This window comes from Salmo trutta, chromosome 37, assembly GCF_901001165.1.
Source record: "Salmo trutta chromosome 37, fSalTru1.1, whole genome shotgun sequence".
Lineage (NCBI taxonomy): Eukaryota > Metazoa > Chordata > Actinopteri > Salmoniformes > Salmonidae > Salmo > Salmo trutta.
The window spans coordinates 1517928-1545393 of NC_042993.1; the positions used below are offsets into that span (position 1 = coordinate 1517928).

At 47.2% G+C, this 27466-nt stretch overlaps 3 protein-coding genes across 3 annotated transcripts; all 3 read left to right on the top strand.

The window, feature by feature from the left end:
- The first annotated feature begins 42 nt into the window (after positions 1-42).
- LOC115176388 (farnesyl pyrophosphate synthase-like) lies at positions 43-4272 on the top strand. The gene is made up of 10 exons (XM_029736397.1): positions 43-143; positions 825-980; positions 1165-1305; positions 1410-1490; positions 1699-1821; positions 1900-1988; positions 2146-2218; positions 2318-2395; positions 2503-2637; positions 2819-4272. Exons 1-10 carry the CDS (start codon positions 141-143, stop codon positions 3017-3019), a joined length of 1080 nt encoding a protein of 359 aa, XP_029592257.1. The 5' UTR covers positions 43-140; the 3' UTR covers positions 3020-4272.
- A 466-nt stretch (positions 4273-4738) lies between these two features.
- Positions 4739-8359, top strand: LOC115176425 (uncharacterized). Its single transcript, XM_029736469.1, has 2 exons — positions 4739-4851; positions 6319-8359. The coding sequence occupies exon 2, from the start codon at positions 6446-6448 to the stop codon at positions 8357-8359; it is 1914 nt and encodes a 637-aa protein (XP_029592329.1). The 5' UTR covers positions 4739-4851; positions 6319-6445.
- On the top strand, positions 8357-25869 carry LOC115176596 (RUN and SH3 domain-containing protein 1-like). Its single transcript, XM_029736678.1, has 11 exons — positions 8357-9708; positions 18881-19003; positions 19293-19369; positions 20071-20088; positions 20820-20994; positions 21537-21642; positions 21728-21774; positions 21928-22445; positions 22561-22805; positions 22908-23066; positions 23207-25869. The coding sequence occupies exons 1-11, from the start codon at positions 8685-8687 to the stop codon at positions 23370-23372; spliced, it is 2658 nt and encodes an 885-aa protein (XP_029592538.1). The 5' UTR covers positions 8357-8684; the 3' UTR covers positions 23373-25869.
- Positions 25870-27466: the final 1597 nt, after the last annotated feature.

The following is a 27466-nucleotide window of genomic DNA, read 5'->3' on the forward strand; positions in this document are numbered from 1 at the left end:
CGCCAACGTGGTCAAAAACTACAATACACCGAATTCCCAACTTCTGTGTGCGTCATACTCTCCCATTCGACAGGTAAAGAAACACCAGTGAAGAGGGATTTGCCAAACAGACTGTCACTACGAGCAAGGACAAGACAATCATGGTAAGAAGGACTGCAGATATTGCAACCAGTGTGTAATTGCTTATCTAGTTATCTATTTATGAAAGGGATCTAACTTTCAGGCTTGATATTGCTCTCTGTCGTGAATGTCTAGCCAGACAAGTTTACAATCTGGAGACTAAGTGCTGTCTACAGTAGCTAGGTAACGTTAGCTAGCTAGTCGTATTCTAGCCAAGGTAACTTGCTATTTTTACTAATGTTAGTGGGTCATCTCTATTATTAGACTTTGTTTATCTGGGTCTTTCGCGATAGTGAACACAGACTGTTGGCTATAGTTTCACCTCAAATTCGTCACATTACTGCAGAGAACAGACTGTTGAAGCTACTGCTGACAGCACCGCTGGCATGTTGCTAGCTGTCATTTACTGTAGTTGTGCAGTTTGCTGTGAAGATGTTCACCCTGTCTGCTTGTGTGTAATGAGCTTACAGTTTTAGTTAGTTAGCTACATTGGTATAGCCAACCAACTTAGTACTGTTAGCTAACAAACTGAGAGTTGTTGTCGTTGACACTGTGAACTATGTTTCTGTGTAAGCATTTTTTTTTGGGGGGGATAAGCACAAACCAGACCTTGTATTAACATGTGTTGCTTTGGAAACTAATGCTGTTGTTTTCTATCTCCCTCTTGCCTGTCCCTCACAATCTGAAATGTCCTCTGCTCTCAGGGTGACAGTAGTTGCAGCAACGGGACCCACCATTCGGGAGCAGTGCAGTCAGACCCACAGCTGTTTGAAGCCCAGTTTGAGGAGCTGGTGACTGAGCTCACAGAGCAGGACCTCACAGACTCTGTCCTCGCTGATGCTCTCAACAGACTCCGAGAGGTAGGGTGTGTTGTGTTTGGGTGTGTAGGGGTTTTGAGACCACCATAGGAAGTGTTAAAAAAAGTATTTCTCCTTCAGATCTATGAGAAGTGTCTAGGGGTAGTTGCTAGAGTTTGATTTGAGAAATTGAGATGTGCAAAGATGCCATACAACTCATCTCTATTTCTCTGTCTCTCTCTCTTAGGTGTTGCATTACAACACTCCTGGAGGAAAAAGAAACCGAGGTCTGTCTGTGATTGGCTCTTTGAGGGAGCTTGTTCCTCCCACTGAGCTGACCCAGGATGCTGTGCGAAGGGCCCTGCTGGTTGGCTGGTGCATTGAGCTGGTGAGAGACACACTCAGTTATTACATCAATTAGCACTTTGCTGAGGTACCACAGTGAAGTGACTAACGCTGACTTTTTATTTCTCTCTCTCTCCTCTCTCTCAGCTCCAGGCGTTCTTCCTGGTAGCTGATGACATCATGGATGCTTCAGTGACTCGGCGAGGTCAGCCCTGCTGGTACAAGAGGGTGAGACTGACTAATGTTATCGCTCACACAAGAATTGTAGTCTAATCTAAAAGCATTGTTATGGTCAGCCAACTGGTTTACCCAAAACTAACTGTAAGCTTACATCAACTTCCATATTGCATCACCTGCCAACAACACCATGTGTCCCTGTTAACATAGTAGGCTTTAAAGGGTTTGCTCAGTCAGTAACATGGCTGTTGTTTCTCAGGAGAGAGTGGGTCTGGATGCCATCAATGATTCCTTCCTTCTGGAGGGATCCATCTACAGACTACTGCGCAGACACTGCAGGGCACAGCCCTACTACGTACACCTATTGGAGCTCTTCACTGAGGTACACACACACACACACACACACAGCTGACTATTGTGCTGTAGCTGACTATTGTTTCTCTGTCCCTGTGTGTTTTAGACATCCTTCCAGACAGAGCTGGGCCAGGCACTGGACCTGATGACCGCTCCTCCTGGTCAAATAGACCTCAACCGCTTCACCATGGAGAGGTTTGTAAGAGAGAGAGGGGGGATATAGAGATGGAGGGGTATATGGAGGTTTTAAGGTACAGGTGATTGGGTGTTGTTGACAGAAGGAGTGTATGGCTGTTGGGGTTTGGAAGGGTATAATCTTTATTCTTTCTCCCTCTCTCTCCCTGTGTGTCAGATATAAGGCCATAGTAAAGTACAAGACTGCCTTCTACTCCTTCTACCTCCCTGTGGCAGCAGCCATGTACATGGTGAGTGTTTAGTGTTGTAATGTCTGGTCAGTCTCATTATACAAGGTGCAGAAACTGTAAATTATAGAAATGGAGTATCTCTTTCTGAATAATTCCCAGGCGGGCATCGACAGTGAAGAGGAACACAACAACGCCAAGCACATCTTACTGGAGATGGGAGAGTTCTTCCAGATACAGGTGAGACCACAGTAATTCTATGAGACTGACACAAGCACACACACACACACACACACACACGAACAATGTCATAACAGCATTGTTTAACAATGTTTCTCTGTTGCCAGGATGACTACCTGGATTGCTATGGCGACCCGGCGGTGACAGGAAAGATTGGAACAGACATCCAGGACAACAAATGCGGCTGGCTGGTGGTGACAGCTCTAGGGGTCATGACCCCGGAACAAAGGGCAGAGCTGGAGGTGAGAGGTCAACCATGAACAGTCACAGTTGACCATAAACACACCCAAGCCATGATGGATGGAGGATTGAGGGAATGAATGCATTTATTCACATCTTTACATAGCTCAATACAGTAAACTGCTCTGACTAGACTAGCTCTGGTGAGGAATAATGAACTTTTATTTTATTTTCCTCTTCCAGTCATGTTATGGTCGGCATGACAGTGTGAGTGTGGAGAAGGTGAAAGCACTGTACAACACCCTACAGATGCCCACCCTGTACCACCAATACGAAGACGACAGCTATCAGCGCTTACAGAAACTCATCGCGCGTCACGCCCAAAACCTTCCACACGCAGTTTTCCTCAACTTCGCCAAGAAAATCTACAAGAGAAACAAGTGAAGACTATGATGAGGGGACTGTTTTTATTTAGTGTGTGTTGCACTGTAGCTGGACTGAGGAGGGCTAGTTGGTGTGGCTGCTTCCATTTCGGTCCCTTGCCCCTTCCCCTTGCTCCTACCCCTTCAGTGAACACCATGGGGTTAAGGGCTAGGGCAGGACTCTCCAACCCTGGTCCTGGAGAGCTACCCTCCTGTAGGTTTTCGCTCCAACCCTAATCTAACGCACCTGATTGTAATAAGAGTGGAAACCTACAGGAGGGTAGCTCTCCAGGAACAGGGTTGGAGAGCCCTGGGTTAGGTTAAGGGTCTAGGGACCTAAATAGAACAAGGCTTTAGTTTGGACTGAGAGTGATCCTGGTTGCCATTAGGCCAGTCAGTCTGAAACCTGGTCTTCAAGGACCCCTGTGTGCCCACTTTCTTTTCTCCATAATAGGATTTTCAATTATGTACAGAATAACTGATTTCTCAAACTGGGAATATCATGTCATCAAAAACTATGTCTGTCTCTGTGTCAATCTCTTTATTTATTGATGATGACGTGAGTATGACATCATGTCACTGTTAGGAGCTGTCTGCTCTAGAATCCTGTGGATTTGATGATGACGGCAGGGAGGGACATTATTGGTTGATGATCACATCAATCAGGATGACAATCTGGGGCTCTGGACTCTACTGGCCCGAGTGCTCTGGTCTCTACCGGCCCGAGTGCTCTGGCCTCTACCGGCCCGAGTGCTCTGGCATCTACCGCCCGAGTGCTCTGGCCTCTACCGGGCCCGAGTGCTCTGGACTCTACCGGGCCCGAGTGCTCTGGCCTCTACCGGGCCCGAGTGCTCTGGCCTCTACCGGGCCCGAGTGCTCTGGCCTCTACCGGGCCCGAGTGCTCTGGCCTCTACCGGGCCCGAGTGCTCTGGCCTCTACCGGGCCCGAGTGCTCTGGCCTCTACCGGGCCCGAGTGCTCTGGCCTCTACCGGGCCCGAGTGCTCTGGCCTCTACCGGGCCCGAGTGCTCTGGCCTCTACCGGCCCGAGTGCTCTGGACTCTACCGGCCGAGTGGTTTAGTAGAGTGCAGTCTATAGAGCAGGAGCTTCCTGAAAGGAACAATCCTACTGTCTCTTACACCATGTTCTGTCTTTGTATTTTGTTTTCTCTATCTCCCTCTGTGTATAATCATCTCTTTCTGTCTAATTACTACTGTACATCTACCTGCTGCTGACAATATGGCATCTTATTGCTTTTAATAAAGAAATGTGACCAACATGGGTTTGGTATTCAGAACTTTAGTGGAAAACAATATAAAGTACAGCGAGCTCTAACACTATGGTTTTCCATCATGATTCATAAAGACAATGTGTGTTTTTCACGGTTCCTGTGTTTAATAGGGAAACAGTATAGCCCTGTCTTGCTCATCAGTGTGAACAGACTACTATACAGCATGTGCTTTTACCACTGAGAATGGAAGAGAATTATAAAGATGGAGGGAGTGTGATGGCGGATAGGAAGAATGATTCCAATAGTAGAGATCAAAGAGAATACGGTAGAAGATTCCGTAGTGATTGTCTTCTTCTTGGAGGGAGGGAGGAAGGCTGGGGGATGGAAGGAGCTGACAGATGAACAGAGAGGGAGATTGATTGGTGAGGCAGAAGAGGGGTGTGTTCCCGGCGGAGGAGCTAGAGAAAGAGGCGGATGACGAAAGATAAGGTGGTCGCGAGAGGAGAGAGATCTCGCTTTAACCCTTAGAGCGGCTGTTCGTTGGTCGGACGGGGTTGCGCGCGCTCGCATCCGTTTACCGAGAACGGGCTCCAGCCTCTCCATCTTCTCCTCAGCCGAGCCGATGGTGAGTCAAATATCTCACAATCATATGATTATAGGTGTTGTTGATCAAATGCTCTCTATGTACCGAGATCTAGGCTATACGTTTTGCTATGCTTTCAACCCCTGCCCACATCCCCAGATCCAGATAACCAATTTCAATAGCCGTTTTCTTGATTTATAGCCAACGGTTATAGTTCATTTAATAAAAATTGCGATACATTTTGTCATAGTAGCGGGTGGTGGCTGTGTCAGGACTATGCGGCTTGATGTACCCCCTCCTCCTCTCTCCTCCTCTCCCCTCCTCTCCCTCCCCCTCTCCACGGTCTCCATCCGCCACTTCAGGTCGATAAATCCGATGGTAAATACCAAAAATCCAGCAGATGATGTGCTCTGCGGTTACGGGGCGTTATTCTAACGGTTCTGAACAGGGCGACGTGTCCCAGGCCCGATCTAAGCGCTGTTCAGGTTCTGATTTATATGGGCCTACCTTCTTCTCCCGGTTTGATGTGAAGGGCACGGTGCTGCTGCTGTGGAGGAATATGAGCAGTGTGTTTAGCCTGGGCAGTGGATGGCTTTTAAAAGACAGCCTGTACCTTAGTCATTGCGCAACTGAGGATTTTCTGCTCTAAATCATTTGATCTTGTTTACTAAAGATGTTTGTACTAGGCTCTATATTGGGGCAGCAGGTAGCCTAGTGGTTAGAGCGTTGGGCCAAGTAACCAAAAGGTTGTTAGATCGAATCCCTGAGCTGACAAGGTAAAAATCTGTCGTTCTGCCCCAGAACAAGGCAGTTAACCCACTGTTCCTAGGCCGTCATTGTAAGTAAGAATTTGTTCTTAACTGACTTGCCACTAATGCAAATAAGCTTAGAATTGAGATAGTTCATTTTGATTTATCACGATTCAATTTACTTAACCTATTTGTTAAGGAGAGAGAGAGTGAGTACATCCTTTCTCCTTTCTCAAGGGTTTAACATCATCAAGCTGAATCTCAGAGTAGACTGGGATGCTGATTTTTACATTTTTTATATTTTAGTCATTTAGCAGACGCTCTTATCCAGATGTTGCATACATCTAATTTTTTAGTTTTTTTAGTTTTTGTAGTTCCCAACTGTTTTCATGGGGATCTCCTCTCTATCACTGGCATTGAATTTAGGTGTGTGTGTTTATCTGTGTGTGTGTGTGTGTGTGTGTGTGTGTGTGCACGTGTCTGTCTCCCTGTCTGTATATATATAGAGAGAGGGAGGGAGGAGAGGAGAGATGGATTTAATTTTCATCTAACTAGTCCCAGCACTGAGGAGGTAATTATACAGCAGAAAAGCCCAATAGATATATGGAACAAACCAGGGGATGATTTAACTTCTAAGATTTCTTATGAACAAGAACAAGCTGCTCCCTTGTGCAGTTAGAGGAACATGGAAGCACAGACTCCTCTCATCTCTATTATCTGCTGTGCCTCTATTGACTGCAAGTCTCTTTTGATGTTGCAGGATCTTTGGAGTCAAGCCAAGATGTGACTGTCATGTTTTGGATCTCTCCTTCCTTTAGATAGAAAACAGAACCCCTGTTTCTATAGAAACACAAATAATTGACAATTAGAAAACGATTATTCCTAAAATGCACTCCTCTAGCCGAACCTTCGCTCCGCCCTCGAGGCCTCGTCGCTTCGACACGAGCAGGCGGACCACCACCGCAGCGGAACCAAAGCCACACGGCCCTGTTTCCCAGAGGGAAGACAAAAACATGAACACCATTTCCTCTTCCTCTCCTCGGCGCGCCACCAAAGTGACCCCCGAGTCTTCCAGGACCAGGGTGGGGGTCCAGCCTCATGCCCCCTTGGGTCAGTCCAGATTGGGCTTACAGAGAAACACAGCTCCCCTCTCTACGACCAAACCCAAACCCAAAAGTGTCCGTGCAGCAGCAGCTGTGTTGAAACGCGCCCCTCCTCCTCCTCCTCTTCCTCATCTGGACCCCAACTGTAATGAACCCAGCCTGCCTTGTCTGTGCTGCGACGGCCATTCCCCCCAGGACAATAACAGTCTGTTCAACCACAACCACAACAACAACAATACCATCTCCATCAGACAGCAGCTGAAGCTTCAGCCCCCTCCACCACCTCCCCTGCTACCCCAGAGACAGGAGGGGACAGGGGGCAAGACCAAGACACAGGCCAGCCCCTCTCAGACCAGGCCCCAGCCTCAGGTCCTGGCCCCGGCCTGCCCCCCTAATGCCCTGGAACTAGAGAAAGGAATAAAAGATGAGGAGAATGCAGATGTTAACAAGAACACAGATGTGGTCATAGACAACAAGAAAGAAACGGAGGAAGAGATGGATAACAAGAAAGAAACGGAGGAAGAGGAAAACAGTGTGGATGTTGAAGTTGATGATGATGATGATGATGATGATGACACGTTGGTCCCATCGTGCTGCGACTTCCCTCCCTCTCTCCTGGATCTCTCCCTGACCTCCTCCACCTCCTCATCCTCCACTTCCATCAGCTCCTGCTCCGATCTGGAGTCAGACTGCGCCGATCTCTCCATCTCTCTCTCGTCCTCTGGCCACAAGGGGAACGCTGATCTGTTAATCTCTCAGGACCACACTCTCATTCACGTTCCTGAACGCTACCCAGCCTCCCGTTCACCCCCAGTCCTGCTCCTCAACCCCAAACCCCCCTCTGTCTCTCGTTGCCCTTCCTCCCCCCCACACGACTGCTCCCCAGACGAGGGCTACCCCTCCGCCCCCGCCTCCCCCTCCTCCTCTGACTACCTGGGGGTCAAAGGTCAGACAGGCTTAGGGTCAGACGTCGCCAAACTAGGCCTCCTGGACTTCCTGGAGTCAGTGGGAGACTTTGGAAAGATGGAGCGCTTTAGCCAGGTGATTCAGGTGGCTCGCTGGGACCTGGAGGGGGATCTTCAGGGGGATCTACTGAGGGATCGACTGGATCACCTGGACCGACTGGAGAGTGTCAACAGGCAGGTGAAGCTGGCCCACATCGCCAGGCTCCATGAGAAGGGACTGGATCTAGGTGATCTGGACAAGGAAGATCTCTCTGATGTTCTGGATGAGATGGGGAACGTGGATATGTCTTGGAAGCTCTATAAGGGCCGGGGAGGGTCGTTGGGAGATTCCCAGGAGTTCTCTGATGCTGGAGTGGATCTGACAGCACCTTCAGACTGTGACGAGCCCCTGGTCTCACAATCAGAGACATCTTCGCCCATAGAGCCCCCACCGAGACCCCCCAAACCCCCTGCCCGCTATGCCAGCGTGAACTCTGAACTCCACACCTACATCAACATCAGCCGTGACATCACCCCCTCCGTCTCTGTCTGCACCTCTCCATCCTCATCCCCCACTTTCTACACCTTCAGGTGTGAGAAGGCCCTCCCTCCTTCCCCACGCTCCGTCCACCCTCCTCTTCTCTGTCAGCACATCCCTTACTTTACTCTCTACAAATCTTCCCCTCTCCCATTCTCCCTCCCCTCCTCCACTCCCCCCATCCCCCCCCCCTCGGAGGAAGCACCTAGCCCGTAAGGAGGCTCAGCGTCTCGCCACCCTCCAAGCAGGATGCGGGAAGACCCCCCTGTCCCTCCCCCCTCCCACCTCTCGCCCTCCTCCTCTCCCCCCTGCCCCCACCATTTCCATCTCCAACTCCGCCACCCCCCCTGCCATCCCTCCCCCTCCCTCTTTCCATGCGTTGGATGATGAGATCCGTAAGCTACTGGTGCTAGCAGGACTGACCCAGGCTGAGCTCCTGAAACTCAGCCCAGAGCTGGGGGTTTGTGTGGGGGGACTGGAGGAGGAGGGAGCGGGGGAGACCCACCACACCTCCAGGCCTGGACAGACACAAGATAGAGGGATGAGGAGAAAAGAGGAGAGGGCTAAGGAGCAGTATGATATAGATGGGTTGGCTGTGGATGGATGGAGAGATGGAGGAGGGAGGTCAGGGGTGGAGAGGGATAGAGAGACTGATATATTTGGAGGAGTAAAGGAGGATGAGGGAGAGAAAGAGGAGAGCAGAGATGTGTTTAGAACCACGTCTTTCACTGACATGGCGAGAAGGAGGAAGAGAAACAGTGGGTTTGGGTCTAACGTTAGCCTAGCATCTGACCCCTACTACAGCACTGGCAATACCAACACCTCTAACAATGTTAACTTTGAGACTTTCAAATATTCTCCTGTGCTCTCGGAAACCCCTCCCCCTCCTCCCCCGCGTCCCTTACCCCCTGTCCCCCCTACCCTGCCCCCCCTCAAAGTTTGCACCCTTCTCGCCAACTCTTTACGCCCAGAGCGATTTGATTGGCTCATGGCTTTCTCCCCCGATGGTGAAACCCTGACCCCGCCCTTGGAAGTTAGAAAATCCAATGAGGAAACCCTGAAGAAATCTACTTCCGGGTCAACGTCGTCATCTGGGTCAACGTCAGGGTCGGGTTCAAAAGTGATGACCTTCAAGGAACTGCGTAACCGTAGCAAACACAGCTCCCCGGCCTACCAACTAATAACTGAACCGGATCCTGATCCCACAGTCATAACCCCTGACCCTGACTTCCTCTACAACCTCAAGTGGAGGAGGGAAAAGACGGACAGCGACGGAATCCAATGGGAGTACACCTCCCAGGCCCAGGCCACCTTCCTGCAACCACCTCCCCTCACCTCATTGGCTGCTTTTAGGGAAATGTTCCAGAAAGCAGAGGATGCGATTGGACAACCCGAGTTATGTCCCTCGCAGCAGATTGGGTGCTCAGCCAGTGAAGGGAACCTGTGGAGGATGGATGGACAGAGAAAAGAGGAGGGAGAAAAGAGGAAAGAAGAGGTGGAGGAAGAAGAGGTGGAGGTGAGAGGAACAGCTGATGGAGGAAGAACCTGGGAGTCAAGAACTACAGGTGAGTTAGATGATGATGATGACTATAGGCCTAGTTGTTGACTGTGAGGTGCTGATTTGGGGTGAAAATGTGGAGGTAGTAACAAACTACAGTATTCACTGTAGCCACCTTCCATCTAATATTATGTACACAACACCACATCTGAAACGGTGTCCTCTCTTGGGAATAAAAACTAAACCAGCAGAGAGAAGGGTGACAAAAACACGGGAGAATCCCCCGCATTCCAGAGTAGAGGGAAAGAGAAATAAGGGGGAACAAGAGAGAGATACATACATAGATGGGTGCAGTGGAATGTAGTTTCTATCTAGGATGGACAGATAGATGAAGGAGATGCAAAGGATTAGATGGGCTGCACTCATTCTTTTTCAGGGATGGACAGGTAAGTGTATGGGGCAGAGTGGGAGAGGGAGACAGAGAGGGAGGAAGAGATGGTAGAATCTCTTCGGTGCTTCCTGTGGGCCTGGTGTGATGTCATCACTGCCTTATTAAATTATTCATCCAATCTGCAGACCGGGGGGGAAGTAATGGAGTACCCACAGCTATCTCTCCCTCTCTCTCTCCGTCTAGCTCACCCTCTCTCTCTCTCCATCTCCCTCTAGCTCACCCTCTCTCTCTCCATCTCCCTCTAGCTCACCCTCTCTCTCTCCATCTCCTTCTAGCTCACCCTCTCTCTCTCCATCTCCCTCTAGCTCACCCTCTCTCTCTCCATCTCCTTCTAGCTCACCCTCTCTCTCTCCATCTCCCTCTAGCTCACCCTCTCTCTCTCCATCTCCCTCTAGCTCACCCTCTCTCTCTCCATCTCCTTCTAGCTCACCCTCTCTCTCTCTCCATCTCCCTCTAGCTCACCCTCTCTCTCTCCATCTCCCTCTAGCTCACCCTCTCTCTCTCCATCTCCTTCTAGCTCACCCTCTCTCTCCATCTCCCTCTAGCTCACCCTCTCTCTCTCCATCTCCCTCTAGCTCACCCTCTATCTGTCTCCATCTCCCTCTAGCGCACCTTCTCTCTCTCTCTCTCTCTCTCTCTCCCCATCTCTCTCTCCCCATCTCTCTCTCCCCATCTCTCCCTCTCCCCATATCTCTCTCTCTCTCTCCCCATCTCCTCTCTCTCTCTCTCTCTCCCCCCCTCTCCCCATCTCCCTCTCTATCTCCCTCTCTCTCTCTCCCCATCTCCCTCTAGCTCTCTCTCTGTATATCTCTCTTCCTCTTTCTGTCTCTTTCCTCCTCCCTCATTCTCTTTCTATCCTTTTCACTGTTTATGCACTGTACCCCGTTCTCTCTGTCTCCCCTTCCCTCTATCATTCTCTCTCTCTCCACTATCTGGTGAGTCATCGGTTCATGTTTTGTTGCCTATCTCCTCCTGTCTCTCTTCTGTCCTTGACCTCTCACTCACTCCTTTATCTTCCATCTTTCTTTTTTCCAGAATGTTCTCCCCTTCCCAGAGTGGCTGAGATTCAGCTCAAATCTGATTACTCATACTATAGGCTACCTTTAGAGTGGTTCTTAGTAGAGGTCGACCGATTATGATTTTTCACCGCCGATACCGATTATTGGAGGCCCCGAAAAACCCGCTACCGATTAATCGGCCGATATATATATTTGTAATAATGACAATTACAACAATACTGAATGAACAATGAACACTTTTATTTTAACTTAATGTAATACATCAATAAAATCAATTTAGTCTCAAATAAACAATGAAATATGTTAAATTTGGTTTAAATAATGCAAAAACAAAGTGTTGGAGAAGAAAGTAAAAGTGCAATATGTGCCATGTAAAAAAGCTAATGTTTAAGTTCCTTGCTCAGAACATGAGAACATATGAAAGCTGGTGGTTCCTTTTAACATGAGTCTTCAATATTCCCAGGTAAGAAGTTTTAGGTTGTAGTTATTATAGAACTATTTCTCTCTATACCATTTGTATTTCATATACCTTTGACTACTGGATGTTCTAATAGGTACTTTAGTATTGCCAGCCTAATCTCGGGAGTTGATAGGCTTGAAGTCATAAACAGCGCAATGCTTGAGGCATTGCGAAGAGCTGCTGGCAAACGCAGTAAAGTGCTGTTTGAATGAATGCTTACGAGCCTGCTGCTGCCTACCACCACTCAGTCAGACTGCTCTATCAAATCATAGACTTAATTATAATATAATAACACACAGAAATACGAGCCTTAGGTCATTAATATGGTCAAATCTGGAAACTATCATTTTGAAAACAAAACGTTTATTCTTGCAGTGAAATACAGAACCGTTCCGTATTTTATCTAACGGGTGGCATCCATAAGTCTAAATATTGCTGTTACATTGCACAACCTTCAATGTTATGTCATAATTACGTAAAATTCTGGCAAATTAGTTTGCAATGAGCCAGGCAGCCCAAACTGTTGCACATACCCTGACTCTGCATGCAATGAACGCAAGAGAAGTGACACAATTTCCCTAGTTAATATTGCCTGCTAACCTGGATTTCTTTTAACTAAATTTGCAGGTTTAAAAAAATATACTTCTGTGTATTGATTTTAAGAAAGGCATTGATGTTTATGGTTAGGTACATTCGTGCAACGATTGTGCTTTTTCGCAAATGCTCTTTTGTTAAATCATCCCCAGTTTGGCGAAGTCGGCTGTCTTTGTTAGGAAGAAATAGTCTTCACACAGTTCACAACAAGCCAGGCGGCCCAAACTGCTGCATATACCCTGACTCTGTTGCAAGAGGTGACACATTTTCCCTAGTTAAAAGAAATTCATGTTAGCAGGCAATATTAACTAAATATGCAGGTTTAAAAATATATACTTGTGTATTGATTTTAAGAAAAGCGTTGATGTTTATGGTTAGGTACACATTGGTGCAACGACAGTGCTTTTTTCGTGAATGCGCTTGTTAAATCACCCGTTTGGCAAAGTAGGCTGTGATTCAATGATAAATTAACAGGCACCGCATCGATTATATGCAACGCAGGACAAGCTAGATAAACTAGTAATATCATCAACCATGTGTAGTTAATTAGTGATTATGTTAAGATTGATTTTTTTATAAGATACGTTTAATGCTAGCTAGCACCTTACCTTGGCTTCTTGCTGCACTCGCGTAACAGGTGGTCAGCCTGCCACGCAGTCTCCTCGTGGAGTGCAATGTAATCGGCCATAATCGGTGTCCAAAAATGCAGATTACCGATTCTTATGAAAACCTGAAATCGGCCCTAATTATTCGGCCATTCCGATTAATCGGTCGACCTCTAGTTCTTAGTTCCATAGGCTGAAGGGCTGAATACCTCTATTAATCTGTATTTCAATTACACAGCTTTATTGTTTTGATAACAATTTACATTAAGTAATTGTGTGATGTGATTATTGTCTGAAATATATATATTTTTTAATCAAAGTCACAATGTACATTTCAGGAGAAATGCTGAATGTATGTGTGTGTGTGCGTGTGAATGTGTGTGTAGTGTGCTTCCCTCTGTGTGTATGTAAAAGCCAAGTTGTATGGTATTTGTCAACGTGGAAGGAGTTATGTGTGGTCAGCTCGTCACAGCAGTAGGATAAACTTATCCTAGGTTATGTAGGGCCAACTTCTACCCACAGACTGTAAACAAATAATACAATCCAGACCAGACTATTTGTCACGTGTGTGTGTACAGCTTTAAGAACCAAAGAGGAGGGGCTCCATCTACCAACCAATGGCAGAGACTTATTTCACAGTAGCGTTAAAAAAAACAGGAAGTGTAATGTGTGGCTGCATCTGAGAGAGAGCCAGATCAACTCAAGGCTAAACCAAGGTATGGTAGTTAAAACGCTTTATGGAGCCTCTATCTCTCTGTCACGGTGATATTAAATGTACAGAATGGACTTCTAGTCAGCATAGGCTATAATCCAATCATCTCCAAGGAGACAGAGAGATAGACAGTGCGCAGCCAGGCAGGAACAGAACTCTCCATAGCCTGACTCAGCGTAACCAACCTCTTCTCTGCTAGAGAGAGGGAAAGATAGAGAAGGTGAAGATAGAGAACCGCATACCACTACTGTACAGAGAGAGAGAGAACAGCATACCACTACTGTACAGAGAGAGAGAGAACAGCATACCACTACTGTACAGAGAGAGAGAACAGCATACCACTACTGTACAGAGAGAGAGAACACCATACCACTACTGTACAGAGAGAGAGAGAACAGCATACCACTACTGTACAGAGAGAGAGAACAGCATACCACTACTGTACAGAGAGAGAGAACAGCATACCACTACTGTACAGAGAGAGAGAACAGCATACCACTACTGTACAGAGAGAGAGAACAGCATACCACTACTGTACAGAGAGAGAGAACAGCATACCACTACTGTACAGAGAGAGAGAACAGCATACCACTACTGTACAGAGAGAGAGAACAGCATACCACTACTGTACAGAGAGAGAGAACAGCATACCACCACTGTACAGAGAGAGAGAACAGCATACCACTACTGTACAGAGAGAGAGAACAGCATACCACTACTGTACAGAGAGAGAGAACAGCATACCACTACTGTACAGAGAGAGAACAGCATACCACTACTGTACAGAGAGAGAGAACAGCATACCACTACTGTACAGAGAGAGAGAACAGCATACCACTACTGTACAGAGAGAGAGAGAACAGCATACCACTACTGTACAGAGAGAGAGAACAGCATACCACTACTGTACAGAGAGAGAGAACAGCATACCACTACTGTACAGAGAGAGAACAGCATACCACTACTGTACAGAGAGAGAGAACAGCATACCACCACTGTACAGAGAGAGAGAACAGCATACCACTACTGTACAGAGAGAGAACAGCATACCACTACTGTACAGAGAGAGAGAACAGCATACCACTACTGTACAGAGAGAGAGAGAACAGCATACCACTACTGTACAGAGAGAGAGAGTGGCACTAACTATGGACAGTGATAACCTCATCTTTGCCAGTCACCTGCACATATACGTTTTATAATACAGAATACACACTGACGGAAGAGTAGAACATGAAACCACTAGCTTAAACCACTGGAAAAAGGTTTGGGCGTTGTTGAAATAATGGTGAACGACTGAGAGTAGGAAACGAAAGAGAAAGGCTTCTCTAAACCTGAACTTTGACTCCTCTGTTCATGAACCACCTCCATTGACTCTGTCATGTATTGTGGTCAGTCTGTGTGCATCTGTTGGGTCAGACTATTGGACATATGTTGTTGTGTGGGTACTGGGTGGTGTACTGCGTTACTGCATGTTGTGGTGGGGATCTACTGGTTTACATTGCATTCTTCTCTCAACAGACACTAACATTCTCTCCATTTCTCTCTCTCCTCCCAATTTATTTGCAACATACATTTTTGCTCCTCTCCTTGTTCTCATCCCTCTATCCTATCCATCCTTCCAACATTTGTCCATGGCTCTACTTCTCATTTACCTTCCCCTCTTCTCCGCTTTCGCTTGTCCTCCGGCCCCCAACTACCCCTACCTGCCCCAACTACCCCTACCTGCCCCCAACTACCCCTACCTGCCCCAACTACCCCTACCTGCCCCCAACTACCCCTACCTGCCCCCAACTACCCCAACCTACCCCTACCTGCCCCAACTACCCCTACCTGCCCCCAACTACCCCTACCTGCCCCCAACTACCCCTAACTACCCCTACCTGCCCCCAACTACCCCTACCTACCCCTACCTGCCCCCAACTACCCCTACCTGCCCCAACTACCCCTACCTGCCCCCAACTACCCCTACCTGCCCCAACTACCCCTACCTGCCCCAACTACCCCTACCTGCCCCAACTACCCCTACCCCTACCTGCCCCCAACTACCCCTACCTGCCCCCAACTACCCCTACCTGCCCCCAACTACCCCTACCTGCCCCCAACTACCCCAACCTACCCCTACCTGCCCCAACTACCCCTACCTGCCCCCAACTACCCCTACCTGCCCCCAACTACCCCTACCTACCCCTACCTGCCCCCAACTACCCCAACCTGCCCCCAACTACCCCTACCTGCCCCCAACTACCCCTACCTGCCCCCAACTACCCCTACCTACCCCTACCTGCCCCCAACTACCCCAACTACCACTACCTGCCCCCAACTACCCCTACTGGCCCCCAACTACCCCTACCTGCCCCCCCACCCACACACACACACCACTTACTCACACTCCTACCCCCTGAATGCCCCCCTTGTCCACCTCAAATCCACATTTCCACCTCAACCTGCCCCTGTTACTCATACTCCTCTCCCTTCTCCCCTCCTGCCCTTTGCCCCTTTTGACTGGGCAGTGTCCTCACCCCCTCTCTCCCTGGCCCACTCCCAGCCCTCCTCCTATTTCCTCCACTCTGTAATCCCCCCTTACCGCCCAGGATACTGTGGTGCTCATACGAGACCAGTCCCCAGGACCCAACCTCACAGCCACACTGAAACCCAGTCCACAGCCACGGCCCCTAACCCCTACACTACCCAGTCCACAGCCACGGCCCCTAACCCCTACACTACCCAGTCCACAGCCACGGCCCCTAACCCCTACACTACCCAGTCCACAGCCACGGCCCCTAACCCCTACACTACCCAGTCCACAGCCACGGCCCCTAACCCCTACACTACCCAGTCCACAGCCACGGCCCCTAACCCCTACACTACCCAGTTATCTAACCCCTTTGCTACACCATACACTCATACAGATTTAAATGAAGACAGCCATGGAACTTATTCTAAGAATGATATTGATTCTGGATATAGCTATAGTGACTATTTTAAGAAGGATGGAGGCCTAGACTCTGCACGTCGTTTTGGAAAGGACTTCAAGAGCAACATTGATAGTTTGTATCGTTATGTGAATGACTCCAAGACTAAAGAAAAGCTGGAGTATGGCTTTGGCTCTGAATCAATCACTAACTTTGACTCCCTGTACTGCACCGCCAACGCCACTGATAAACAGCCTCACACCGGCTCACACACACTCGTCAGCAATGACACACACACTCAAGGCTGCACCACCCCATATAAAAACGTTGACGCGATGATGATGGCATATGCCAAAACACACACCGTCGGTTCCCTTGGTTGCACTGACACACACACATACACCTCTGGCCCTGGCCAGAGTAGAACCTCTAAAGATCTCCCTCCGCTCCCCTCCTGGTACCTCTACCACCCCAAAAACTGTCCCATCCACAGGGGTGCTCCTCCCCGCCTCTCCCCCATCGGGGCTCTCGACCCCCCCCATCGCTCTGGAGCCCCCCCTCCAGGCCTGGACGCATCCTGCCTCAGCTCACCCCTGTTCCCCCGCTCTCACACCCTCCATGCCCTGGCCGCCCCCCTCTACTACCCCTTCCTCTACCCCCCTATCCCCCCCAGGAAAACCTCAGACCCCCCAAAACTCATCCAGGCTCCGCCGCTGCCACCCGCGCTGAGTAAGAGCTCTCTCTCTCACACTCCCTCCCCCTGTCTAACACCCTGCTCGCCTGTCTGTCACTCTGTCTGTCTGTCTAACACCCTGCTCGCCTTGTCTGTCACTCTGTCTGTCTGTCTAACACCCTGCTCGCCTGTCTGTCACTCTGTCTGTCTGTCTAACACCCTGCTCGCCTGTCTGTCACTCTGTCTGTCTGTCTGTCTGTCTAACACCCTGCTCGCCTGTCTGTCACTCTGTCTGTCTGTCTAACACCCTGCTCGCCTGTCTGTCACTCTGTCTGTCTGTCTGTCTGTCTGTCTAACACCCTGCTCGCCTGTCTGTCACTCTGTTAGTCTGTCTAACACCCTGCTCGCCTGTCTGTCACTCTGTCTGTCTATTTAACACCCTGCTCGCCTGTCTGTCACTCTGTCTGTCTAACACCCTGCTCGCCTGTCTGTCACTCTGTCTGTCTGTCTGTCTAACACCCTGCTTGCCTGTCTGTCTGTCTAACACCCTGCTCGCCTGTCTGTCACTCTGTCTGTCTGTCTGTCTGTCTGTCTGTCTAACACCCTGCTCGCCTGTCTGTCACTCTGTCTGTCTGTTTAACACCCTGCTCGCCTGTCTGTCACTCTGTCTGTCTGTCTGACACCCTGCTCACCTCTCTGTCTGTTTGTCTGTCTGTGTGTTTATCTACATCTCTATCGCCCTGTCAGTCTGTCTGTAGTCTGTCTGTCCGTCTGAGTGTGTATATCTATCTCGCTGTCAGTCTGTCTGTTTGTCTATCAGTCTGTCTGTTTGTCTGTGTGTATATCTATATCTCTGTCTGTCTGTCACTCTGTCAGTCTGTCTGTCCATGCTGTTGTGTGTCTGTGTTGCATGGAGTGCTGAAATAGACACCTCACCTTAATAAAGCTATGACCTTCAGCTTCTGTTGAACCATGATAATCACTGTGATGATGATTATCACGCTTTAGTGTGTGTGCATGAATGTGTGCATTGGTGTAGATACGTGTGTTTAGGTACGACTATACACGATGTGTAGTGATTAATGTAGTGGTGAATGGCTATAAACTGGGCTGAACACTAACCTTCTATAGTGTCATATGTTTCATCATGAGGTCAGACAGGAATGTTCTCACACCTTACTGATACCACAGGAGGCTGTTGAGGGGAGGACGGCTCATAATAATGGTGGGAACGGAGCAAATGGAATGACATCAAACACATGGGAACCAGGTGTTTGATGTATTTGATCCCATTCCAGTCATTCCTCTCCAGACATTACCACAAGCCCGTCCTCCCCAACCAAGGTGCCACCAACCTGTGACTGATAGATGACTTCTGCATGGCTGTCTTCTCCAATAGGAGGTTTTATGTTTCCTGTGTCTGTCAAGGTTAATGCATCCGCTTCCCATTCACATAATGTACCACCCTCAGAAGGGACGATGTCCTGTGTAGAATATTGGAAAAGCAAAGTGTACAAGACAACCATTTTAGAATCTGTGAAAAATATTGGACTGAGATGTTTCAACAAACTAAGCTATGCTATCACTATGCTATCACTATGCTATCACTATGCTATCACTACTACACTACTACTGATAGTACTGCTACTCTACCACTGCTTTAACTAACTGCTAAAACAAGTAATATCACTAATACTGAAACAGTTACACAGAAACACCAAGTAACATTGCTCTTCCTCTCGGTGAGTCCACCACTGATTAGAGTAGAGTAGGTTGTAAGTGATCCTTCCTCTATCTCTGTCAATCTCAGCGGTTCGTAGCGTCTCATTCGCCGGCTCTGTACAGAGAGGCGGGACTTCCTGGATGGGCGATGACGTGAAGGCCCCTCTGAGAGGCCTAGGGCTGTCCTCTCTGTGCCTGCTGGAAAAAAGAGGTACAATATACCTGTATATATTTACATTTGAATCATTTAGCAGACGCTCTTATCCAGAGTGACTTAAGTGCATACATTTTCATACTGGTCCCCCGTGGGAATCAAACCCACAACCCTGGTGTTGCAAGCACCATGCTCTACCAACTGAGTCACACCGGATCATATATAGCCTAGATGTATATTTATATACAGTCTATGTGATATACAGTACATACAGTACATTTATTCATGTACATTTACACTGTTAGAGAAATGATGTTTGTGTATGTCTAACTGTTCCCGTCCACAGCTCTGGTCAGTGCAGTCAGTGTGGCAGTGGAGGCCATTTTGGCTCAGTTCAGCTCCTCACGGACCCTGGTGCAGAAGGTCAGTTTCCACTGTCTCTGCGTTTAACACCATGTTTAACACCATGTTTAACACTGTCTCTTCAGTAACATGGTGTACACACCACATGATGTGAGATATGGAAAATGGCCTTGAGTTTTTAATCATTATGTCTGTACTTTAATGATGTATTTCTGAGGGCATGCCTGTTTGTTTCTACTGTTCGCTGTTGTCTGATGCTGGCAGCAAACCCAGCTTCTCCTCTGTGGATCAATCAATTATATTCATTTCAATTAGGAGAAATATGAGGGCCAATCATCTTCCTCCGATTTCACATTTTGGTTTTAGATCAGGGGAGGTAATCCAATCAGTACAAACCTCCACCCCCGCGTTTATAATACCTAGCTACCGCTCCTAACGACGTATTGTTAACTGTTGCTATGACAGGGTTTCCACACCGACAGGCAAAGTGAAAAACAGACAGACAGAAGATCAACCAGCTCAAACTCCCCAAAGACTTCATTGCCTTATAGGATTTGTGTATCCGTGTCTCTGGAATTAGACGCCGGCCAGTAGCAGCGCTGGTTGCATTCAGCTCATTGGAACTTAACGTGTGACACTTGATGGCTCAAACAGCCTGTTAGTGGCTCTATATCTATATATGAATCCTCCATATATGAATCATCCATTGAATAACAGGACATATGTGTCTCTTTCTGTCTCTCCCTCTTCCTCTCCCCTAGTCTGCCTCCATTAACAAGGTGCTAGGTTGTCTTCAGATATCCCTATCTTTGGCTCAGTAGTCAGAACCTCTGTGTACTAACTCCATCCTTCCACATCCCTCTTTCCCACATATTTCTCTCTACTCCTTTCCTCTTCTATATCTCTCTGTTTTCATCCTTCTCTATTTATCTTCTCTTCCTATCCATAACACCCTCTCCTTTCTTCCCTCTCTCTCCTCTATTTCTCCCCTCCTCCCTCTCCTCTCTCCTCTATTTCTCCCCTCCTCCCTCTCTTCTTTCCTATTTCTCCCCTCTCCTCTCTTACCTCTCTCCCTTCCCTCCCTCTCCTCCCCTATTTATACCCTCTTCATCTCTCTCTTCTGCCATTTCTCCTCTCTTCCCACTTTCTCTCCTATTTCTCCCATCCCCTCTCCTTTATTCTCTCTCTCCTCTATTTCTTGCCTCTCTCTCTCCTCTTCTATTTCTCCCCTCTCCCCTTTTTCTCTCCTTTCTTCCCCTCTCTCTCCTCCTCTATTTCTCCTCTCCTTTCTTCCCCTCTCTCTCCTCCTCTATTTCTCCTCTCCTCTCTTCCCCTCTCTCTCCTCCACTATTTCTCCCCTCTCCTCTCCTCTCTTCCCTCTCTCCTCCTCTATTTCTCCCCTCTCCTCTCCCTCTCTCCTCCCCTATTTATTCCCTCTTCATCCCCTCTTCCCTCTCTCGCATCCTCTATTTTGCCACTCTCCTTTCTCCTCTCCTCCTCCCCTTTCCAGGCTCTATCAGGAGACAGCAGTGTGAATCCGTCTCTGGGTCGGCTGGTGCTGCAGTGTTTGTGCCCCGCCCTGCGGAGCCTGCTCTCCGACGGCCTCAAGCCCCACCAGAGTGATTTGATCTCGGGCAGGAGGCCAAACTCAGCCTGGGGACTGGTCCAGGCCTCCACCAGGCCAGGTAGGAACTCTGGAGCGCAGTACAGAGGTGGGTTACAAGAGAGCATAGACAGCATAGGAGGGCTGTGGTTGTTATACCCCCTGCCTTTCCATATATTTATATATCTCTCTCTATATCCATCTCTCTCTATTTCTCCTTCTCAGACATGATGGAAGTACATAGCCAATCTCTCAATATCTCTCTTCCTCTTTCCAATGTGTATCTCTCTCACCCTCCCAGACATCATGTGGGTTCATAGTACTTTCAGTCTCTCTCTCTTCCTCTCCTCTCTCGCTCTAGTCTGGCGCTCATTATTCTGCAGTGTTGAGTCATCCTTCTCTCTGATTATCACTCTCTCCCCTCCTCTATTCCCTCTTATTCTCTCCTTCCCACTACTCTGCTGATCAGGGTTATTCCATTGACTCAGTACTTGTTCATTTCAATTTCAGTCAATTCAGGTCAAAGGTAACATAACATGTTGATTAGATATTGATTTGTTTCTCTGTGCCAAAGCTTAACCAAAGCCTTTCTTTCTCTCGTCTCTGCTCCCCTTCTCCCTCCAGGGCCCAGCACTCAGTCCCTGTACAGCCTCCAGGCTAGAATAGGAGAGCTGCCCCAGCTCAGGCAGAACAAACACAGGTTCAACGCCTTCCTCCTCGGCCTCCTCAAGTAAGACCTGGCTCTTCTCTCCTAGGGGTTTTTATGTTTGACTTTTTCAATTCCAATTCTCACCTGCTTCTTGTCTCTCGTTCAGCATCAAGCTTATGGATTTCTGGCTGTCCCATCTCCAGTCATGCAGTGGTAAGTCTCTGAAGCCTAAAGTTCATATCCGCAATTTATCTGTTTGAATATTAATATGTTATAACATTATTTCTCTCCTCCCTTCACCCCACCCTCTCTCTCCCCCTCCGTCTCTTTCTCTCTCTCTTTTTCGCCTCCCTCTCTCTCTGTCAGATGTGTTGGTGACGTTCTACCGGCCCTCCTCCTTCATGCGTTTGTCGTTGACTTCCTGCCAGCCTCTGTTTGAGGAGCTCCTCCTCCTGCTGCAGCCCCTCAGTCTCCTGACCCTTAACCTCGACCTGCTCTTCCAGCACCACCACCTGGAGCCAGCCAATCACAGCCCAGAGATCCCCAGCCCACCCAATCAGGACCTGGGATTCAGGCGCTCGCCCCGGGGGTCCGCTTCCCAAGGCAGGGGCAGCAGCAATCTCGAAAGCCTATCAGAGCTGTACTTTGGGAGAGCAGAACCCGAGGCGACCAATCGTAATGCGAGCTCGTCGTCCCTGGCCAACTCAGGGGTGGGAGGGTTGGTGGAGTCACTGAAGCCAGAGAGTCTCAGTGTGGGGCCTGCGAAGGTCTCTGGGGGTCTTGCGGAGACAAGTCCTCAGCTGATGTGGGTTCAGGAGAAAGGAATGATGGAGCTAGCACCTCCTAATGTTGAGGAGGCCAGTCTCTCCCAACAGGCAGGACAGGTGAGCACAATTCAATGTGTGTGTATTTGTGTGTCTGTTTGTGTGTGTTTGTTTGAATGCATGGGTGGGTGTCCGTACCACACAGCACTTTTCTGAGCTGTTATTCTCTCCCTAGGTGATCCAGCAGGGATGGGGGGCTGTGGTACGCTGGGGGGGCAAGCTGGGCCAGAACCTGGCTGAACTCAGCCTGTCTGCAGTACAGAACCAGGAGGGGACATCCAGAGACCCCCCAGAGCCCCAGGCCAGTACCCAGGCCTGGAGTGACCCTCCTCAGGTCGTTGGAGCATTGGCGGTCCCCTGGGGTTTGGGACGGCTGTTTGGAGCCTCCAATAACCCCACGATACCCACACTTCCAACCAGGTGCGCTGGTGTGTGTGTACGTGTTTGTGTGATAGAGTTTTCTGATACTAGACAGTTGAAGTATCTTACTCTTATCACTGATGTATCTCTCTCCCTCCCCAGACGTCCATCTCAGTGGTTGTCTCCAGGGGTGTCTGTTCTGACCCGGATGGTGAGCAGCAGTTCCAGTGCTAACCAGAGGAGGGTGCTGGAGCCCCAGCAGGTAGAAGAGGTGGTAGAGAGAGAGATGGAGGAGACATGGGACAACCCAAGACCCCTCAGGTATTGGAAATATGTGGAAATATATCTAGATTACATGTTTAGTTTGTTCAGTTCAGTAGTCATGACTGTCTATGACGGTGTTACGTCATTCTTATGACACTTTTTTACAGCAGTATCACTTATTTTTCTCTCTTTCTCAGGTCAGTCAGAACACTATGCGACCACTCTGGCACAGGGGCGGAGCTAAGCTTCCAGAAAGGGGAGGAGTTAGTGGTTTTAGGGGGTGTCGATCACGACTGGATTCGCTGTCGTCAGGGAGACCGAGAGGGGCTCGTACCCATTGGCTACGCCTCACTGATCCTGTGATTTCAGACACCTGATCAGAGTTTTGATTGTTTGAATATATATGGGGGAGGGAAAATGAAGTCATGAAGCTATAATGTATTTAGGCAACCATAGAGAGGCTGTGGCGAAGTCCCAATGCTCTCAGAGAAATAGTTCACTCCCGAATCTAAGTTCAAATCACGTTTTCATATCTCTAAAGTAGTCCAAAGTCGTATGTCAAGGTTCCCCAACTGGCGGCCCATGATTTTATTTGGCCCCCAAGTTTTCTGAGCAAAGGGTTAGAATTACTTGTTGGACATAAGACTAAAATCAGCAGTAAATGTTGGAAATCTGTTCCAAAGTATTCCCACACATAGAGAGAGATGTGATTGTTTACAAATCTAAGCAAGGTTTGAAATGATTATATTTTAGTCAAATGACATATCTGTTTGGGCTTCTTGCGGTCAATTTGCAGTCTACAAATGATTTGTGATTATGTTCCAGCCCCCTGACCATCCGTAGCTGAATCTAGTTGATGATCTCTGGTCTAAGTGATTTAGTTCAGTCCGTACGCCGCACCATCTGTTGTGTAGATCCCACTATATGCACTGGTAGAAATCTGCAAAACTCAATCCCTAAAGAACTGTACCATCGAATGCCATCTAATTAGGGGGATTTAATGAAGATTTAATTTAGCTCACCAGATGGTGTGGAATATGGACCCAGCACGACTTCAGACCACTTTTGAAGTGTGAAAACTTCAGACAAACACTTATCTTGGTGTGGACTATCCCTATAAATGTCCTCCATTCATCATCTCCTCTCTTTGGTGACCACTGATCTGAGAAGGACTGGATAAAGCTTTGTAGAATTCTATTCATAGGTTGCACCTCCGTCACGTCATGCCATTGTTATGAACTTTCTCAAGCCGCCATCGGCGTTGCCCTAAAGTGGTGATAAGTCCAGTCGTTCTGAAATAAGTCCAACTACTGTTTAGTCTAAATTACACTATAGTGCCTGTGGAAATACGGTGACGTTGCTAAAGTAGTCAAATATGTAGTAGGAAACAACTTCCCCAGCATGATCATGTCGTCAAATTTACTTTAGACAGATGGCTACGTCATCATCTAGCAAAATTCGGCAAAAATAGCTAGCAAAGCTAACGTTAGCTAGTTACAATCAGGTGGCCTCCCCTCAATTTAAGCTAGTTAGCTAACGTTATACTGCATCTAAAGTCTATCTGGTGACATCAAAATGATGACGAAAGGGTTTCCTAATAATAATTTGCCTGTTTTTGAATGTCATTGTATTTCCAGGCCACTGTAATGCACTTTCGATGAAATCTTCAGCGCTTATTGACGATGCATTGAGTAGAATGCTCATTCGGGCATCAGTCCAGACGAACGTTAACTATTGTGACGAAACATGCAACGCATACATTCAGCTTATCCAGACACTTTCAGATCAGCAGTCACTATGGGAAGATTTATAGCCTGGTAGCCAGGTCGGTTTCTGCTCTAGCCAACTCCTTCGCCTCAGACCCAGACCTTGCCGCCAGGCTAACCGGTGAAGGGAGCCATGGTAGAGTATTGGAGCGTAGCCCCTGTTACGTAACGTAGTACCATAGTGAAATGTAGCTGTTTTCTGTGTTCTATTTGACCTTTCACCCCTATTGATCTCTCCTCTTTCGCCTGGTCTCTGAGTGTGTGTTTGACATGTTCCCACTACAATTAATAGTCAGTTTAAAAAGGATAACTATTTGACTGTATAAATATACATACATAATATATAGGTATATGAATATAGATTAATTTAACTGCGATAGATAGATAACCAAGAGAAACAGATAGTCAAACGTTACTATAGATACGGTTGATCATGAATCAAATTGATAAGTGATCTGGCCTTTTATCCCCAACTCACCAGTCACTACTCTATAGTCATTATACACACGGACAGCTCCAGTGTTTTTGTCAATTATTGGAATCCAGTGGCTTCATCTTAGTGTGTGTTGTATGCATTGTCTTGACTTCATATCCTTCATATCTTCATCATAACCTGATAGATTTAGTCTCATACCTTTACACTGTATTTATTGTATAATGAATGCTTTGAGTAAATGCAGCAGGGTTGGGCTCAATATGGCAGTCAATTCAGGAAGTAAACTGAAATTCCAATTCGATGATTGAAATAGGGGCCTTTATTTTTCATGACTTCATAATGAATTGAAAAGGAGAAGCTATTTATGTTTTTTAATTAGCTGATTTTAAATTCAAATCACTTCCTAAATTGGCAGCCTTCAATTTCGAATTGAGCCCAACCATAGAATGCAGAAGAGTATCTATCTATACGACACATATCTATCTAAAGGACATTCTAGTATCCAACAGTATATAAGTATAACTGGCAAAGCAATGCTGTAACTTCAATCAGTCCACACCTCTTAAACCTCACTAACACATACTACTCAGTGCTTATGGAAATATCAATGCTTTGAGACGGACAGATAAACAGACAGATAAACAGATAGGTAAACAGATAGATAGACAGATAACAGACAGATAAACAGACAGATAAACAGACAGATAAACAGACAGATAAACAGACAGATAAACAGACAGATTAACAGATAGATAAACAGACAGATAAACAGATAGATTAACAGATAGATTAACAGACAGATTAACAGACAGATTAACAGACAGATTAACAGACAGATAACAGACAGATTAACAGATAGGTAAACAGATAGATAGACAGATAACAGACAGATAACAGACAGATAACAGACAGATAAACAGACAGATTAACAGACAGATTAACAGACAGATAAACAGATAGATGAACAGACAGATTAACAGACAGATAAACAGATAGATTAACAGACAGATTAACAGACAGATTAACAGATAGGTAAACAGATAGATAGACAGATAACAGACAGATAACAGACAGATAAACAGACAGATTAACAGACAGATTAACAGACAGATTAACAGACAGATAAACAGACAGATAAACAGACAGATAAACAGACAGATTAACAGACAGATTAACAGACAGATTAACAGACAGATAAACAGATAGATAAACAGACAGATTAACAGACAGATTAACAGACAGATAAACAGATAGATAAACAGACAGATTAACAGACAGATTAACAGACAGATAAACAGATAGATAAACAGACAGATTAACAGTCTGAGGGACTTGAGACCTGTCTCTTTCTACTCAGCCCAGGGTTGATCAACTCTAGTCTGGTTACTTTTCCTTTACCTCATAGATCAATTAGTATTTTTGATTCCCCAGATATTTAACTCGACTGGTTACCTGGGCATTACTAAGTCTGACTACAAGACAATTGAAAGACTACAGGGACCAGTAGACAATGTGGGTTTCCAGGGCCATAGTTGTACATTCCTGACCGAGACTATCCAAGCTTTCAGATGAAGCAGTAAGCTACTCCCTGATGTACTGTATGTGTATGAAGATACCACGACTGTCAAGCCTATGTGTTTGAGGAAGAGGCTGTCCTTCTCCCAACCGTACCTCAGCTCTCATATGTACCTTCCTTCTTTCCCTACCTGTCATGCTAACCCGTGTAAGGTCAGCATTTTTAATACCGTAGTAACGATAGTGGTAGTAGAATAACGTTAAAGTAATAATGTTTATTACTATGTTTATCTTCTGATTTGGTTGGTAGTTATTCTGTAGGCTTGGTAATGATGATGCATAATGATGTACTTCTCAAAGGCTTCTGGTTTAAAGGAACTGTTTGTATGCTGTTTTTTTTGTTTTGTCACTTGCGGGTGACATGGCGCTTCTTGAAGAGTTCAGATTACTTGAGGAATGAAGAATAGAACATATTACCCATAAATTCAAATTCAAATTCAATGGGAATATCACTCTTTTCATTGGTCAGAAAAAATATAAAAGGTTACCATGCCAACACGCCTCTGTGGTGTAGCACAGGGTTAGTGTCCCTATGACAACCCTATGACAACATTAGATTGGAAACATTGTAACTTTGCACTTGCATTACACAGGTTACTTTGCCAAATCTTCCACCAATTGCAATGGTATGGCACTGGCTAGTATGTCAACAACCTAACTAGCTAATCCAAATCGCTGCG

What these genes read in the sequence shown, in the direction of transcription:
- LOC115176425 (XM_029736469.1), top strand. Translation starts at nt 6,446, where the DNA reads ATGCACTCCTCTAGCCGAACCTTCGCTCCGCCCTCGAGGCCTCGTCGC.
- LOC115176596 (XM_029736678.1), top strand. Translation starts at nt 8,685, where the DNA reads ATGAGGAGAAAAGAGGAGAGGGCTAAGGAGCAGTATGATATAGATGGG. An exon ending in TTCCTCCTCGGCCTCCTCAA is followed by an intron (nt 21,643 to 21,727) that starts GTAAGACCTGGC and finishes TCTCTCGTTCAG; the next exon opens with CATCAAGCTTATGGATTTCT. An exon ending in ATACCCACACTTCCAACCAG is followed by an intron (nt 22,806 to 22,907) that starts GTGCGCTGGTGT and finishes CTCCCTCCCCAG; the next exon opens with ACGTCCATCTCAGTGGTTGT.
- LOC115176388 (XM_029736397.1), top strand. An exon ending in TATTGGAGCTCTTCACTGAG is followed by an intron (nt 1,822 to 1,899) that starts GTACACACACAC and finishes TGTGTGTTTTAG; the next exon opens with ACATCCTTCCAGACAGAGCT. An exon ending in AACCGCTTCACCATGGAGAG is followed by an intron (nt 1,989 to 2,145) that starts GTTTGTAAGAGA and finishes CCTGTGTGTCAG; the next exon opens with ATATAAGGCCATAGTAAAGT.